This window comes from Emydura macquarii, unplaced genomic scaffold (genome assembly GCF_026122565.2).
Source record: "Emydura macquarii macquarii isolate MOO-44397 ecotype Brisbane River unplaced genomic scaffold, CSIRO-AGI_Emac_v2 contig_3451, whole genome shotgun sequence".
NCBI classification, from domain to species: domain Eukaryota; kingdom Metazoa; phylum Chordata; order Testudines; family Chelidae; genus Emydura; species Emydura macquarii.
In genome coordinates this window covers 7,492,116-7,507,569 of record NW_027133588.1, presented here as the reverse complement: position 1 = coordinate 7,507,569, position 15,454 = coordinate 7,492,116, and the positions used below count along the sequence as shown (strand labels likewise).

The 15,454-nt window shown below is 40.1% G+C and overlaps 1 protein-coding gene across 6 annotated transcripts in view; it reads right to left on the bottom strand.

Moving 5' to 3' along the window:
• APBA2 (amyloid beta precursor protein binding family A member 2) overlaps positions 1 to 15,454 on the bottom strand; it is a 221,691-nt gene that overhangs the window by 101,204 nt on the left and 105,033 nt on the right. For all 6 annotated transcript variants that reach the window (XM_067534558.1, XM_067534553.1, XM_067534557.1 and 3 more), the window contains 2 exons: positions 3,479 to 3,559; positions 2,288 to 2,324 (listed from right to left, as the gene is read on the bottom strand). In XM_067534558.1, the coding sequence (XP_067390659.1) occupies positions 2,288 to 2,324; positions 3,479 to 3,559 (118 nt within the window). The remainder of the gene's footprint in view (positions 1 to 2,287; positions 2,325 to 3,478; positions 3,560 to 15,454) is intronic.

Sequence of the window (15,454 nt, the reverse complement as noted above, 5' to 3'; positions counted from 1 at the left end):
CTTTATAAAGGCATTTGCTGTCCTGGGTTTTTATTATGGCAATGTAACGTTTAGCAATACTATTTAAGGCCATCTTAATATGTAATATAGCAAGGACTAGCAGTCTGTGCTAATCAATTGTGAGAGTATATATCAAGCACATTTCTAGAGTAAATTGCAATGAAAAACTGAAAATTTTAAATGACCTCTAACTTGCATATTTTTTAAATGTAAAAAAGAAAATACACTCAGAACAGCTCTGTATATATGCACTTCTGAATCTGAGGATCTTCCAGAAACTTCTTTATTCATCCACCTAAAAACATCTTTAATCCCCAGTGAAGCCAAAGAGAAGGCAAATATATATTAAGACCTTGATCCTTCAGGATACCGAGCATTCTTGTATGGTGCTGAGCACTCTCAACTGCCAATGAAGTCACAGTGAGTTGAGGATATGCACTACCCTCATCTTCAAACACTACTGTTCTGCATGAGTCTTACATGGACAATGCATAAGAAACTATTTATATAGGCATATGCCACTTTGCAGAATGCGTATCTACAAACACCATATTTCAGCCATTTGTCCATTTATTTGCTTTCCAGTGTAAGTATCACGTAGAATGAGGCTCTTCTAGCAGTAAATATACGGGGGTGGGAGGGTGGGGAAGAACACAACAATACAGTACTTGGAGGCATGAGCTATTGCAAGAAAAATCAACTGAATTCAAGAGAAGGAATCTATTGCCAGGGCAAGTCTAACAACAGGCTGAATGTTCAATAGGCTCCCTTAGACTTTTTTGCAAGCACAATTGTTTGCACCCGCAAGACAGGTAACTGCATGTGCAGACAGTTTGCATATGCAAATAGTTATAACTGCAAATTCTGCTACCCCAGTTAAGGAGTCCTGCTTAAAATGTGTATGGAGAATTGTATGTGTCAGCATTATAAAACAAACAAGTACAGTCATGATTTGAGATGCATGACTTGAGGTGATATTTCAGTTATCCGCAGAGAAATTCATCAATACAGTAAAACACCTGAAGAGTTCATCTTTCAGGATTTAAACTGGGGATCCAATCCTTTAGGATCAGACCTTAATATGCATGTTTGTTCTGGCAAGCGGATATTTTTTCAATGAAAACTGTAGTTCCCTTTAATCTTCTGTAAAGGCAAGTATCATACATTTATTACTTCAGTAACTCAAAATTCATGAGGAGGAGGAGTGTTGGTTAGTTTTTTGTATTTTTTTTTCTTTCCAGCAAAAGGTAAACTTTTAATAAAGAAAACATCGAGGTTGTCAGTCTGGAAAAGATCAGAATAAATAGAAATGATGCAGCTAAGTGAACCTTGTACCCACTGTGATCAGAATATGATTGTTATGCAATAAAGTGATTGTGCAGATGACATTCATTCTAAAGGAGATGTTCTAATCTAGCTCAACCAGAAGTTATGGGTTGGATGCAGGAATCACTTGACATTCATGAGGTCAGACTAGATCATCATAATGGTCCCCTTTTAATAACCATCTTAAACACTGGCAAATGAAATTAACAGAGTTTAATTTAATTTGCCAGCATTTAAGATGATTATTAAAATGACACCTAAAGCCTTGATTCAGAAAAGTGCTTAAACCTCATGTGCCTTGCTTTAGGCCTACCTTTGAGTTCCCACACTTGAAGTCATGTGCATAAAGTTAGGCACATGCATAAATATTTTACTGAATCAGGCTAGAGGTTTCCCCTAATTCAATCTGATGGAACAATATGAATAATGAAACTAAACTTCACAGCATATTTAAAGAGGACAGCCTAAGAGCCTGCATAGGGATGCAGGGCTCCTGTGTTGAGCCTTCCTGTTATTAGATGTCTGAACCATGCATGGAAGCAGCATCATTACATCCAGTTCAGACTCCCAAAATGATTCAATTAGTTCCAACCAAGGGATAAGAACGGACAGACCCTTTGTGAGGAGCAGAGTGAATTAAAGTCTGGGACTGACTTGTTCTGCAGAGAAAATTCAAGGACCAACCAAGTCTGGGAACAAAGGTCAGGCTGAAATTTACATTGTGTTTTTACTGAGAACTCAGTTGAGCCAAACCTAAAGTAGTGATTAATGTTCAAACCTTTCATTGCATATATGCTCCGTTGAGAGCAGGGTGAGAACTTTACCGGTTTTGTACATAAATATATCATGTCTGTTTCTTACTCAACTTTATAGTACATCATCTTGGATTCGGGGAGGGAGGTTTTTTTAGTATATTCTTTTATACTTCTGTAACCTTAGAATATAGTCAAAATTTACTTACCATCAACAAAACTTGGAAACGAAGACACCTTCTTTGTCTGTTAGGAAGTAAAAATAATTCACTAGAGAACTATCAAAACAGCAAAATCAAGTTCAGACCATAAAAGATAACTTCTATGATATTTAATATCATGAAAGCTTCATTTTTATACTGAATTCTTAAACATTTAATTTTCTCTTTATAGTTTTGCATGGCTGCTATTTAGACAGTATAATGTTTTAAATACCATTAATTAATTAATTTCACGGGTCTGTAATTTAAAAAAATAAATACTAAAAATATCCCACAAAACTAGTCTTGGTCTATACTGGAACCCTCTTTGTGTTGGTACAGTGCCCCTATGTGCTACTTTAATATTAATAAATGAAAGTTCAGTTCATAGACACTCTTGATGGTGATGTTACACCAGTTTGAGCATTAATGTCTCCAATACAGAGATTAATTTCCCCAATAAGGGAAGAGGGGTTTGTGTGTGTGTGCAAGTCTTCATTTACATTACAGGCTACTACTACTGCTGCTACAATTCCCTTGTGCATTTTTGAAGTAACAGACCCCTCAGATTTTAAGTCTAGATTTTACTTTTTTATCATGTCTGGCCCCAAGTACACCACCTTCACTCTGCATTCCTAGACTTTCTTTGCTCCATTATTCAGTGCCACTATCCCATATCTGGACTCTATCCCAGCATCCTTTTCACAGCGGATTGAGCAGGTGCTCAGCTCATCACAGAGGCCACTTGCAAGGTTGTGAATCAGTTGGACCTTCAGCAGTGAAAGTTGCGATGTATGGATCAGCTGGTACAGATTATTCAAAGAGAGGCTATTCCTACAGGAATTCTAGCAGTCCTTTGACTCCAAATGCAGCAATTTCACAAGAAGAAAGAGAGAGAGGGGAAACCAGGCACATGCTGATGTTGCCTTTAACTTTCCAATGGCCACAAAACAAGAATTTCTAGTATTCATGTCACCTGAGCGTTTTAGGGCTTATCCATAAATGGGCTGTTACAAAAAGTGATTGCTGCAGCTACTGGTTCATGGAAGCTTTGTGAGCTGCCAGAAATATGCAGTCATGAAAGCTGCTGTCAATTCAGAAAGACAGAGAATAGGCCATCCACCCCTTTTAAATGCAATATTTATTGCCCAGGGTGGGGAGAAATTTTGTGAGGGGAAAATAGGGGCCTAAGGTACTTACCTCTGGTATATTATTGTTGTCAATTGGTCCATTTAGGTCAGAACGTTGTTGTTTCCTTGGCTGTTCTAAACCATTGCACACCTGTAAGGAATCAGAGAAACATTTTCATTCTTTTTTCCATCCTCTCCTAAATAAATCACAAAATAAACAGCAGGCTGCGTGTTTCCTTGAATATTACTGATTGAGGATATGGTAAGACAATGGCAGCAAAAAGTGCCTAAGATGTCATCTGCATTAAAGGAAGACACCCAACCTGTAATGCACCCACAACGTGTTTGAAGCAAAAGTAGTTCAAATAAACAGTCTATATTGTTCCTCTCAAGCCTTCAAAATAGTTCTTAAGGGGACGTAAGTGAGGTATAGACCTCACGATGGCCCTACGCACACTGGTGAATTTCACACAATATGGAGAAAGGAAAGCTAAAATCCCGGTGCCAGCTTACAAAAGCAGTTTAATTTGAATGTTCTAATAATAAGAAAGAGGACTGGATTCTATTCTTCCTATCACCTTGTTCTGTTTCTGTAGGGCCCTCATAGGCTAGATCCTGGACCGTGAAGGGTGTCTCCTACAAGTTGCTGAGTGGCCTCAACAACCTTCGACTACAGTGCGAGTGGAAGGCCCTCAATGGCATGCAGAATCAATAGAGTGGTAGTGGGGCCTCACAGAAATGGACATTTCAGATCTGAGAAAAGGAACCATCACTCTGACAGATCCCCCCCAGTTACCATATCTACAGCCTTTTAGGCATGCACGTTTTAAGGAGAATGCTGGAACAGTAGCAGCAGGACTTCCAGCCTACCATGGAAACTCAGAGAGAAAATCTTCACACTCCACACCAGGGAATTGCAGAGCATTTCAGATCAAGCAGAGCTCATTCTCTTTGCAAACCCGTTTTTCCTCAGGAGCAGAACCCATGCCCCGCTTCTGATCTATGCGGTGGAGCACTGACAGTCTGCTAGTATGAGGGACAACCCTATTCCTCAGTTGCCAGGCAAGGATTGTTGTGGCGCTATGCAGCAAGGCTCAGACTCAAGTTCTGTTCTGAGAAACCTAGAACACAGAGTTATATTTCTGGTTCTGCCACAGCCCCTCTTTATATGTAGGGGGAATCAAGACACACAGGTCAAGTGACTTGCTCAAAATTATAAAGAGAATTATACTTGCATGCCTCAAAGTGGTGTTGCAAGGCTTCCCTTATTAAGCTTTGTGAACTGCTTTGAGATCTTTGGATTTAGAATGCTACGTAAATGCAAGATGTTGCTAGTTTCTTATTTCCAGGTGGCAGTGTGAAAAATGATTTCTGGACACTTACATGCCAAACCATAGCTGTAAACTAGAGGGAGTTTGTATCTGAGTCAGGGACAAATTTTTCCCTGGTGGGATAACAGTCAGCAGGGCAAAAACTTGTGTCCCCTGCAGGAGTACTACAGAGTCAAGCTCTCTAAACTCATTCTCATTAGCTTGATTTCCAAATATGGCAACTTGGTAAGGGCATAGTCCAAGACTCCTCCTCCGAAAACGTGATAGTTTCAGGAAACAAATGTCTGAACTACCCACGGGACCAAGGGTTATGGGAGGAGCTTCATGAAATTTCAAGGGTGACTTTGAGCTGGATAGTGGTACATGGAATTGATAATCAAGACGCTTACCACATTCTCTTAATGTCTATAAATGTTATTCTGTTTGAGACAAGACAAATTTTATTATGTTGGATGGTTAAACTAATATGGTACAATATGTGCTGATGTGCAGTGAAATTTAAGTTAATATGGGTGAATTAATACCCACAGACTCAGAACACCACAACTACCATAGCCAAATTATTTTTAAAATACTGGAATTAGATCACAAATGCTATAAGCAGGGGTAATGATATGGCTGTAATGGAAATACATCAATTTGTAAAAAGAATGACAGTAAATATGTTGGTTCAAGTATGTGAAAGAGCATTTTAAATTTATTTATTTTAAGAAGACTGTCAGTTCTGATTACTGCATACTTGGCTGAACTGAAAAATGCAGCAGCGTGTAACAAATGAACTGGATTACAATACAACTGAACTGGTTTAGTGAGCATATACTGGCGGTAGTAAATTGGATTGAGATCGCAATATACACCAAGAAATAGAGCCTATTATAAAAGATATAGCTGGACATTAGGTAGCCAGACGTGGTTCTGATACAAACAATCCCCCTTTGATAGTAGTTATGCTCAATTTCATATGCAATTCCATGCTATCCTAATGTTAGATCTAACTATTTCATCATTTAGATGAGACACTGTTTTAATTTTTTATTATTTATAGTAGACATTCACTAGAATTGCTGTTTTCAGAAGAGACGTTGGGTTTACTTCATTCCTTTAACATTTGCAGTCGCATATTTACTGTGTAAGTTATGTATTAGTTCTAAAGGCTACGACTAATATCAGGACCCCATTCTGCAGAGATTTTGTAGAGATCCTTTACACCACCTCTCCACCACTCATAAAAGTCTCTTTATTTACTACTTAGCCTCCATGCATGAAGACTAGTTTTTCCAGTGACTCCTTTAAATAATTATGAGCCCCACTCTATGGTTTTATTTACACAACATGTTGGGTGCAAAGGATTCTTCTACCTGTACTGTTTATCAGGTTGTGTGTTTATCAGACTGTCTTCCAGGTCTGATCAATCTCCTGAGTTTGATTTTACATATAAGTGCAAAGGGGACAGGGGGAGCCGGGGGAGGCAGTCCAGTTAAAAACCAGGGGACCACTCTATCCTCTTCTTACCTGTTGGCCTAAGGGAGCAGTGCTCTCCCATGCCTCTTCATTAGCTGATGAACTGAGGACTCACCAGGCAGAGGAATCTGAACTGAAAAGAGGAGGCGGCGTTTGAGGAGTTTCTAGGTCTTACGATCTTACTGCAAGTAAGGGCAGCAGCAGCAATAGAATCTAACGCTGACAGGTCATTCTAAAGGTGCTCCTTTCCTGGAAGAAGAGCTGCCAGAACTCCAGGGCCTCCTCCTCCTCAAAAGGGAAAAACACTCAGCCTTTGATTTAGATGTCACAGGACAAGACTGTGTAGAAAGTGCAGGTTAGGCTCAGTTGCTCACATATCCCATACACAGCTAGAGCTAGGAGCCAAGCAGCCTTACTTACACGGAAGGAGATTGCCTGCTTTGCACTGGTCAACTGCCTTGAGACTTTGAGCCAGCCATAGACATGCTAAAACAATACTAGAATTTAGATTTTCCAGAAGGACTCCATAAAGGAGCCTAGAAGGCCATTAGTTCCATTACTAAAGTGGCCATTACTGGACACATCTGTTTCCTTAATGTTAATTTACAGAATTTCCAGCCTGCATTGAGACTGGAAGTAAGGGACAGACAGAAAAGATAGAACAGTTAGAAAATGAAATTTGAGGAAACTGCCTACAACTGAAGATTATTATAAAATATTAGCCATCTGAATGGAGTTATTAATGTAATATGACAGAATCAACAGCAAAACTGGAAATCTGGGCTCTATTAGGATCATAATTCATTTATAACTGGGATTACAGAGCTACAGATTTGTCAGAGATAGAACTTGTTCTCTTTAAATCAGTCTACCAAGTAAAGATTGGGGACGTACTCTTCTTACATAGGTTCCCTAATGAGATATCCTAGTCCTCCATCCAGACACTCAAATCAGCATTTAGGCACGTAAGATGGCCATTCATGTACCAGTGACAATTTGTATAGGCAAATGCAGGATTTGGACGTCTTGTTCAGATATCCTCATTTGAGAATTGTTCTCCTGGGGTTTAGTTAATCCCTATTATGTATGTGTGTATGGCACATACAACAATCCAGAAGAAGGCTATACAACTATAAATATTTATATTTAAAAGTGATTTAAAGTATAAATTAATTATGAGCTTGTTCATATAGAACCGTTTTAAGCTTCCCTACCTTTTCCTCAATCTCAGAGACATACCTGAAAAGCACTTGTTTACCAGGAAGACAGCAAGAATACCTCTTTTCTCATTCTCAAAACAAAAGACACCAATACGCTCTCTTACCACCAAATTAAGTGACTATTTTTAGCCCACCTATGTTGAACTTGCTACACAGGAAAGAGTCAATTCAAAATTGTTTTTAAAATGACAGCATCATAATAGTGTAGTGCTGTGCTGTGCAACAGTGTTAGTGTGGTTATGGAAATGAAAGGTATAAAATACAGGGTTTATCCCCAAATCCTGCCCCTTCAAACGACTTTGTATAGTTATGATGAGCAAATCTCCTCTGTCAGGCAAATAAAAGTCTCTCCCACTCTTTAATGAACCTCAAACAGACCAAATGTCAAAACCTCTGATGAAATCCATGCATTGCAAAGCTTGTTAACCCAGAATTCATGTAGTTTCACAAAGAATGCCAGGGCTTGTTCTCATTTAGGTCAAGTCAGGCTTTTAAAATGTGGTAAATCTCTGTTAAAAACAACACACACCATTCCCTCCTGATATCTAGTAAAACTGAAGGGTTGGGAAGGGTTTTCTCACCCTAGGAATGCATCTACGCAGCCATTTTAGATTTGATCTGAAAATTCAAACCTTGAAAAAACTGCCTACACTAAATAATCTTCTGTAGTATATTGCTGACTGTTTAAATTAAAAAAAACCTCCATTCCCAAAACACACTTGGTTTGAAGCCTTCAATAACTCCATGATTCTAACATGAACTGGGCAGTTGCTTAAAAATAAATTTAACCCATTTTAACGTTGGTTGAATCAAGCCCAGTTTCACAGATGATCCAAGAAGTTTCACAATATGGTAGCTATCAGATTAGAGTGAGGTAATCAAGAGTATCTCTGCTCCACACTTTATGGAAAGAAAAAAATACTGTAAGCCAGATCCAGCTGTCTTTATACAAGTCTATAGGAATTTGTCCATAAGAATTCGATACTCTCTCTTCAACCTAATTCCCATTTCCTAAATAAGGATCTGTATGAAAAAAATGTGTATTGCTTCCTTCCATGTGTGTTTCAAACTTGTTGAGTCACAAAAAGCAGTTTGGACTACACCTCCAAATCATAAAATTAGTGAGAATGCACTGTGTTTATAAACAACATTTTAGGTTAATTACAACGAAGTACCAGCCTTATAAATTCTCACTGTCCCAAAGGCAGGCCAAGTAACAGCCCATACTGAAAGTGAAAAAAATCTCAAGGATTTCTGCTAGATTACAAAGGATAAAATAGAATTATTTCTCCTCAGATCCCTGGTACAAAAGTGAGACTCATTGAGACTATGTTCAGAAATCTATGGTTAAGCACACCAAAAGACAACAAATCTGCATACTTTTCAGATCTAAGTTATGCCCTAACTCTATGAAAGACTGAAAAAGTTGAGGATAGTTTCCTTGTTGAACTTCTCTTTTAAGGAAATGTGAAAACTACTGTGGGACAAGTGTCTCAAAAACTGCACAGGGTATGGGATTGCTCTTTTGGTTTTTTAGTGAAGCATAGATGATTCTCTGAAGAATTGGGATTTTATGTTTGAGTCAATTAATCCATGGCTATTATATACTGTGCCCCATTGGAGATGGATGTAAGAGAGGAGAGAGAAAATTCACTCTTGAAAGGGACCCTTTAAAAAACAAACAAACCACACTCATTTGGGAGGAAAGGTGAATGAGAAATCAAAGCTAAGAGACAAAAGGTATAACTGGATGATTAAATATTTTACATGGCAGGTAGGTCTTCCTCTAGGACCTCATGTGTTTGGTTTGGTTTATAAGAAAAGAAAAATTTGCTATGATTGTCTTTAAAGTCCAAAGGGTTAAATCTGGTAAAGATTTCACTTTTCAGAATGATTTTTAAATGAGATGGTCAAATATATCTTTAAAGTTATCACCCTAGAGTTATGACAAAATATAAACCTGGAGCAAAGAAGAATACTTTGAGTAATGAGATTTTAAAAGCAATGGCATCATGCCAGGAGATAATCTAAATAAACTTCTGAGACACACTAAAGGTTATCTTGACAATATATCTGCCAGTCATAACTGACATAATAAATCTCAAACAAGGCCATAAAGATGATTTAGCATCTAATATTACATTATAAGATCAGTAGCTAATCGAAAGAATACATTTACACCTTCTAAACTTTGTTTAGTCGTCACTGTAAATTTTTGTTTTAATTGGTACAAGCTAGGATCCAGGAGACAGACTTATGATCTACATGAGGGAAAAATGATTCATCAAACTAAGGTAACCACTACTAAACCGATGAGGAAATCAAAGTGGAAATTTGAGGGAATATAGCCTCTTGGAGAAGGTACTTTTTATCTCCACATATGTTCAGCTCAGAATGACTCATTAAATGGTACTTCCACAAACAAAATCTTAAAAACAGTGGGATGGATGAATCTTGAGCACTGAACATTTCTTCTTTAGTACAATATAATGCTTCACAGTAAGTTTCCTAATGTTTTATGATTGTCACAGTCAAAATGGAGGAATAAGACAAGACTTTCCAGGTGAGATTCTGACCCGCTCTCTGGGCCCTTCATGCCATCCATGAGGCTGGAGTGGCATAAAGGGCCCTAATAGCTCTGTATCTATCTAGGTAATGATTCCTTGCACGCAGGAATTGTGGAAGACAGCTATTAGGCTGCCTCCAAAGACACCCATACAAGCCCTGCTGTGTGTCAGGGACAGCTATGGAGATTTCAGGCAGCCCCAAAGGCAATTTAAGTTACACCAGAGGGTTCTGCTTCCAGAGCAGCCCAGGACTGGGATGGTGCAAAAGCTCCACGTTAGCCCGCACTACTTCTGACTATGAGCTCTGTATTGCACAGCACAGAAACTCACCTTCCATTTGGGTTGCCAACATCTAGTTGTGCTCTTGTGACCAGGAAGCAGCTCTCTTTGCAAAAGCTTCTTCTGCTGATCGGCCTCCATTGAAAAGCTTGCAGGCTGTCTGATAGCTTGCTTGCACACCAGTGTTCAGCAGACTATGGGTTAACGCTGATCTGAGCTGCTGTCAGTTTGCAAAGGGAGCTGTGGCTTCTGTATGCAATAGAGTGCACCACAAATCCTTGGCACAGAGAAGACTAAGGAAATTGCCCCAAGGAACTCTGGGATATATCTGGAGAACTTCCTGGACCTGAGTCAAGCTGAAGCCACATACATACAGAAAGGCAATAAGGCTTGGACCCTAGGTCCCAGTTTAACACAGGCTCAGACCCTCCAGCCCTGCAGGTTCCAGGGACCCTAGGTTTGAGCTCGAGGTTAACACAGTTGTGAGTAGACTCAAGGGGTGTTAGGCTTGGTCCCAGATTCATGCCTGGGCTTACCTTATGAGTAAGGATTGCACAATCAATACCTGCAAATGCATTCATTTGATTAGCTACCATCCTCATTATCCCTCAGTTAGAGACAGGCACACAGACACTTAGTGACGTGTAATTTGTTTACATTTCTGTTAATCTAGTGATGAACGTGATTGGAAAAACCCATGTTTCAGAGTATTGATTTCGCTGGAATAACTTTTTCCTTTCTTCCTCTTTTTGCTCCCTCAGTTGTTTTGAATACTTCCACACCACTGTAGAATAGTTCTTCTCTAAGAAAATGTCATCTTACTTAAAAAAAGAAAACTCAGAACCACCATCAATAGTGTGGATTAAATAGGCAGGTTTTGATGTCGTGTCGACAGCTATTTATCAGTTCACTTCTTTTAGGTATTTTATTAAGTTGGCTAAGAGACTGATTTTTCTATTTTCTGTTGTCAGGCAGCTCTTACTAAAAAGCCGTGACTCAGCCAACACACACAAAAGAGCAGTTTATATGATGAAAATGACTGAAGAGTCAAAGAAGTTGTATTATTTCATAGAAGTAAACTATTACCTTGGAAATGGGATTAGGCATCATTCAGCATTTTCATATGAGTTGAAAGAATGCTCTCCTTTTTGAAATTTTACCATACATGTCTCTGGCCAAAATAAATTGTAGAACTTACTCAATCAGATCAGAAATCAGAAGCTGGAGAAGCATTTTGATTCATTAAAAAAATTAGACTCCACTTGCCCTCTTGCCCCAATGCGTTTTTGATTAATGTTTTCTCATCTAATGGTTCTAAATACATGTGTGTTGAGATTCTGAATTGATGATAAACTGGATTACTGGTATGGTTGGCTTCTAAAATGTCCAAATGACTTCTAATGGGAGATAAGCAGAAGTGAGAAATGATGATTTGCACAAATAAGAACATTGCTGAAATGGAGAGCACTCACAACTGCAAAATAAAAATGTTTATTTTGTCTGCGGTAGCAAAGCAGTGTGGAATTTACTAAACTCAAGCAAAGCCAATAAGCAACAGCAAATATTTTAGCCAAACCAATAAGGATTTTGAGCTCCAACAGTATGTCACCATACTCCTGGTATAAATACAAAACTGAAAGAGGATTTGCTGAGATGGAAATGAGAAGGAATTTCACCTCACTGAGGGTTGGTTTTGTCAATGGAGGTTTTGGCATATCATTGTTTTTACAGAAGAACATGGGGTAAGGATATAGTACATTAGAAAAAGTTTTGCTTTTTATTCTTGAGGGCTACTGAACAAATGACTGGAATGAATGGAGCAGATATATTTTCTTCTCTAGATATCAGGAGAGAGAGTAAACTTCATTTGCAATTTACAGATAACAATGGAAGTAGGTGAGGCAGAGAGAATTACAGAACATACCACCACTGTCTGGCACTCCAACTCCCAAGAGTCTACTTACCTTCCTTCCTTCAGATCCTCAACTTTCCAGGCACATCAGTGGGGATAAGAAGTCAAAGATCTGCAACTTATCACATGCAAGACCACTAAATAGGTTATCATGGTTACCAGGCAAGCTGCACTTTAGACCCCTTTCAGTCCCTCATGAGTGCACCCCTCCAATGAGAGGTCTGACTTCCTGCACAGTGTATTGTCAGTAGAACCAAGTGGTCCTATCACTCTTAGATTGGATCATTGGGCTGCAGTCCCCTTGTAGAGTGGGTTTTAGCCCTGTAGTGCCTCTGATAGCTGAAGGATCCTATTCCTTGGGAGAACAGAATCTCCCCACCTTCGCCAAAGCCAAGTTCCTTTCTCCTTCCCATCTACTGAGGGCATGCAGCACCATTTCCTCCCCCAGCCCTCTTAGGTTCATATACATTTTGACTGGTCTGAGAGTTCCCTCTCAGCCACTGCTTTCTCTACATCCCTACAAGCAGTTGCTTTACACTTATCTGGAGCTTTTCTCACCTTTGAGTAGGTACCGTAGTCTGGCAGCATTCTTTACCAGCTTCAATGCCCCTTTTCCCAGTAGGGTTTTGGCTCACAGCACTTTTGAGCTGTGCCTGAGTTTCCCCAATTCCAGATGGAGTTTTGGCCACAGCAATGCTCAGGACTGTCTCAGATTCCTTGGATTAAGTGGGTTTGCTTCTGAGCCTGTTTGGCTCACACCCATTACATTATTTCCCAACACCACATCAAAAGGAATATCCTCCAATAACCCCACTGCCAGGATCCCAGAACCTTCTTTGGTGTGCACCACAACTCAGACCACTGGCAGGGCAGTAGGGTTCACCATAGGGACCACCACCCTTCACCCACATCTGTTTGTCAGCACTTGCTGAGGATACGGTACATGGGGTTTGAATAAAGCGTCAAATGTGCCGGTGTCCTGTCACCTTAATAATGTCTCCCCATAGATTCTCAGCTCTCAATTCTAGTGGGGATTTGACCATATGCTGCTCTCCAGGTACAAGGTTGAGGTGTTAATTCAGTCGCTTGCACACTGTTCATCCCCTCTGTCTGCACTCACAGTTAGCCTGATGCACCAATAGGATAGTGTCCTAGCTTCCCTCTGGTTGGGCTGCCAAAAAGTTAATCTGCCATGGTGCAAGTGCCAGTTTCTTGAGGCATAGTCACTTGATAGCTTATCCACTTGTGCCCCAGCCCCCAACAGGTATAACACCTCAGTTTCTTGAGACCTTTCCTTGAGGGTCAGCTTGGAGCTCTAACTCTCTATGGCTTGAGTTTGCTCTCTTCCCATCCCTGGTGAGCACCCTTATGTCTCTCCATCTGTTCTAACTCGACAAGGTCATACTATGCATCTATGGCAATGACTGCCACACACAATTCCCTATTTGCAGAGGTAATCAGAACTGCATCTGGTTTGCCACCTCCATATATACGTTACACCTTTGAGCTTTGTCTCCCTCTCCTCCCCAAAAAAATTCTTTCCTGTAGGCTTCAGGTCAAATTTAAAGAGCAGAGCTTTCTTTAAATTCTTTGTAGTCCCTAGGGTCTGCATGCCTCTATGGCTTTTGGCTCCAGTGAAGAGGAGAGGGGAAACCTGTCTGCAAGGGAAACCTGATTCAAATTGCAAGCCTTCTCAAAGAAAGTGAGATCGGATCACTATAATCCCTCGCTCCTTATACTGGGCAACAATTTAGCGTCTATGCCCCAGTGGAATTGAGAGACACAAGGTGGGTGGAGATGGCATTCCATGTTCTGTTCCCACTTAGGTCATTGAGACTATTTTTGGTCCTACTCAAGCGCACCATCTAGTTACTGGCCTAGCTGCCTGCACCTCTCTCTCTCTCTCTCTCAGAGTAGAACGATGCCAGTTCAATCACTCTGGGACCAGACCTCTGGGCAACAGGTCCCTTTTCCCAACTGGGTTTACACAACAGATACAGCTGCATTTGGCACCCTTTTCCCCCCCAGAACTGTGACACTGGCTGATTCAAGTGACTCAAAAACAGCTTCTTCAAAATAAAACATTATGCATTCACCTCACGTACAAAGCGCACAGAACAAAGGGAAGATGATTTTTTGGTATACTTTCCCTAACCTACAATCTAATCATTCTTTGCAAGTATTTGTAAGTTCCTCTTAGCCCAGCTAACCCCCATCTCTGGCAGGGAGAAGCAGATAGCCCTAATGTAGCATGCTCCCTGTGAGTCTCTAAGCCAGTGGGTTGACCACTCACTCATGCCCCTCACTTTCCTGCCTACGCTAGCATCTTTAAGGTTTTAGTATATTCTTTGATCCCAGTTTCAGTCTAGGAAGATTGAACTTTGCCAGTCTAGGGGGCACCACAACCGGGACATTCCCCCAACTAATAGCCCCCCATCTCATTATTTCTCCTATGTACCTTCACATTCTCCATTATAGTCCCTTATGTTTGCCATTGTTTTGTTTCTTGACAACTTCCTCCCCTTACAGTCTCCTTTGATCTAGCCTTATGCTCTCAGGCAGAATAACATCACACAGCTAAACTGACTTGCATATGATAGTTATAAATAAGTAATATACATAACTCCCTCATTCTACACAGATGTGCTCTGGACACTTAAGCACAGACAAGCAGTGATATCAGAAACTAAGAGAAGCTCATAGCTATGAGCAGAGCAGTAGAACTGAGTTGCTGGTCAGAGAGGAACAGGCTGGGTCTACCTGATGTCAGCCACACAAGGAATGCCTTGCAGGAAGGGGGCCGGTCCTAAAGTAAGTGCAGTGCTAAACAAGATTGAGGCTAAGCTTCCGTTTGAATAGGCTGTTTATTAATGCTCCAACAGCAAGCAGCAAAGATTTTATAGCTAAGCAACTTTTGGAGCTTGCAGATTTAACAGTAACCTCTTCTGCTTCAGGATACAGTTTGATTTGAGTTGAAGAGGCCTCCAAATTGTAGGTGCTGGCAGTTACTTCAAAGTAAAGTATTTTTGCCAAAAAGTCCTATAATCGTTTAATTTTCCAGCCAAACTGCCCATTAACAATACCAGTCCCACAAGCTGTTCGTTGCCCTACTGCTTTCCTTTAGGAGAGATACTTGACTTAAGTCAGAATTATTCATCCACAAAAGATGTCTAACTGAGCTGAATACACTCTTGTTATTAGAGTTACTAGACCACTTCCAACTTGTGTGTGTAAAGGTGATGCTTATAAAATATAACCTTAAATTACAAACCAAAA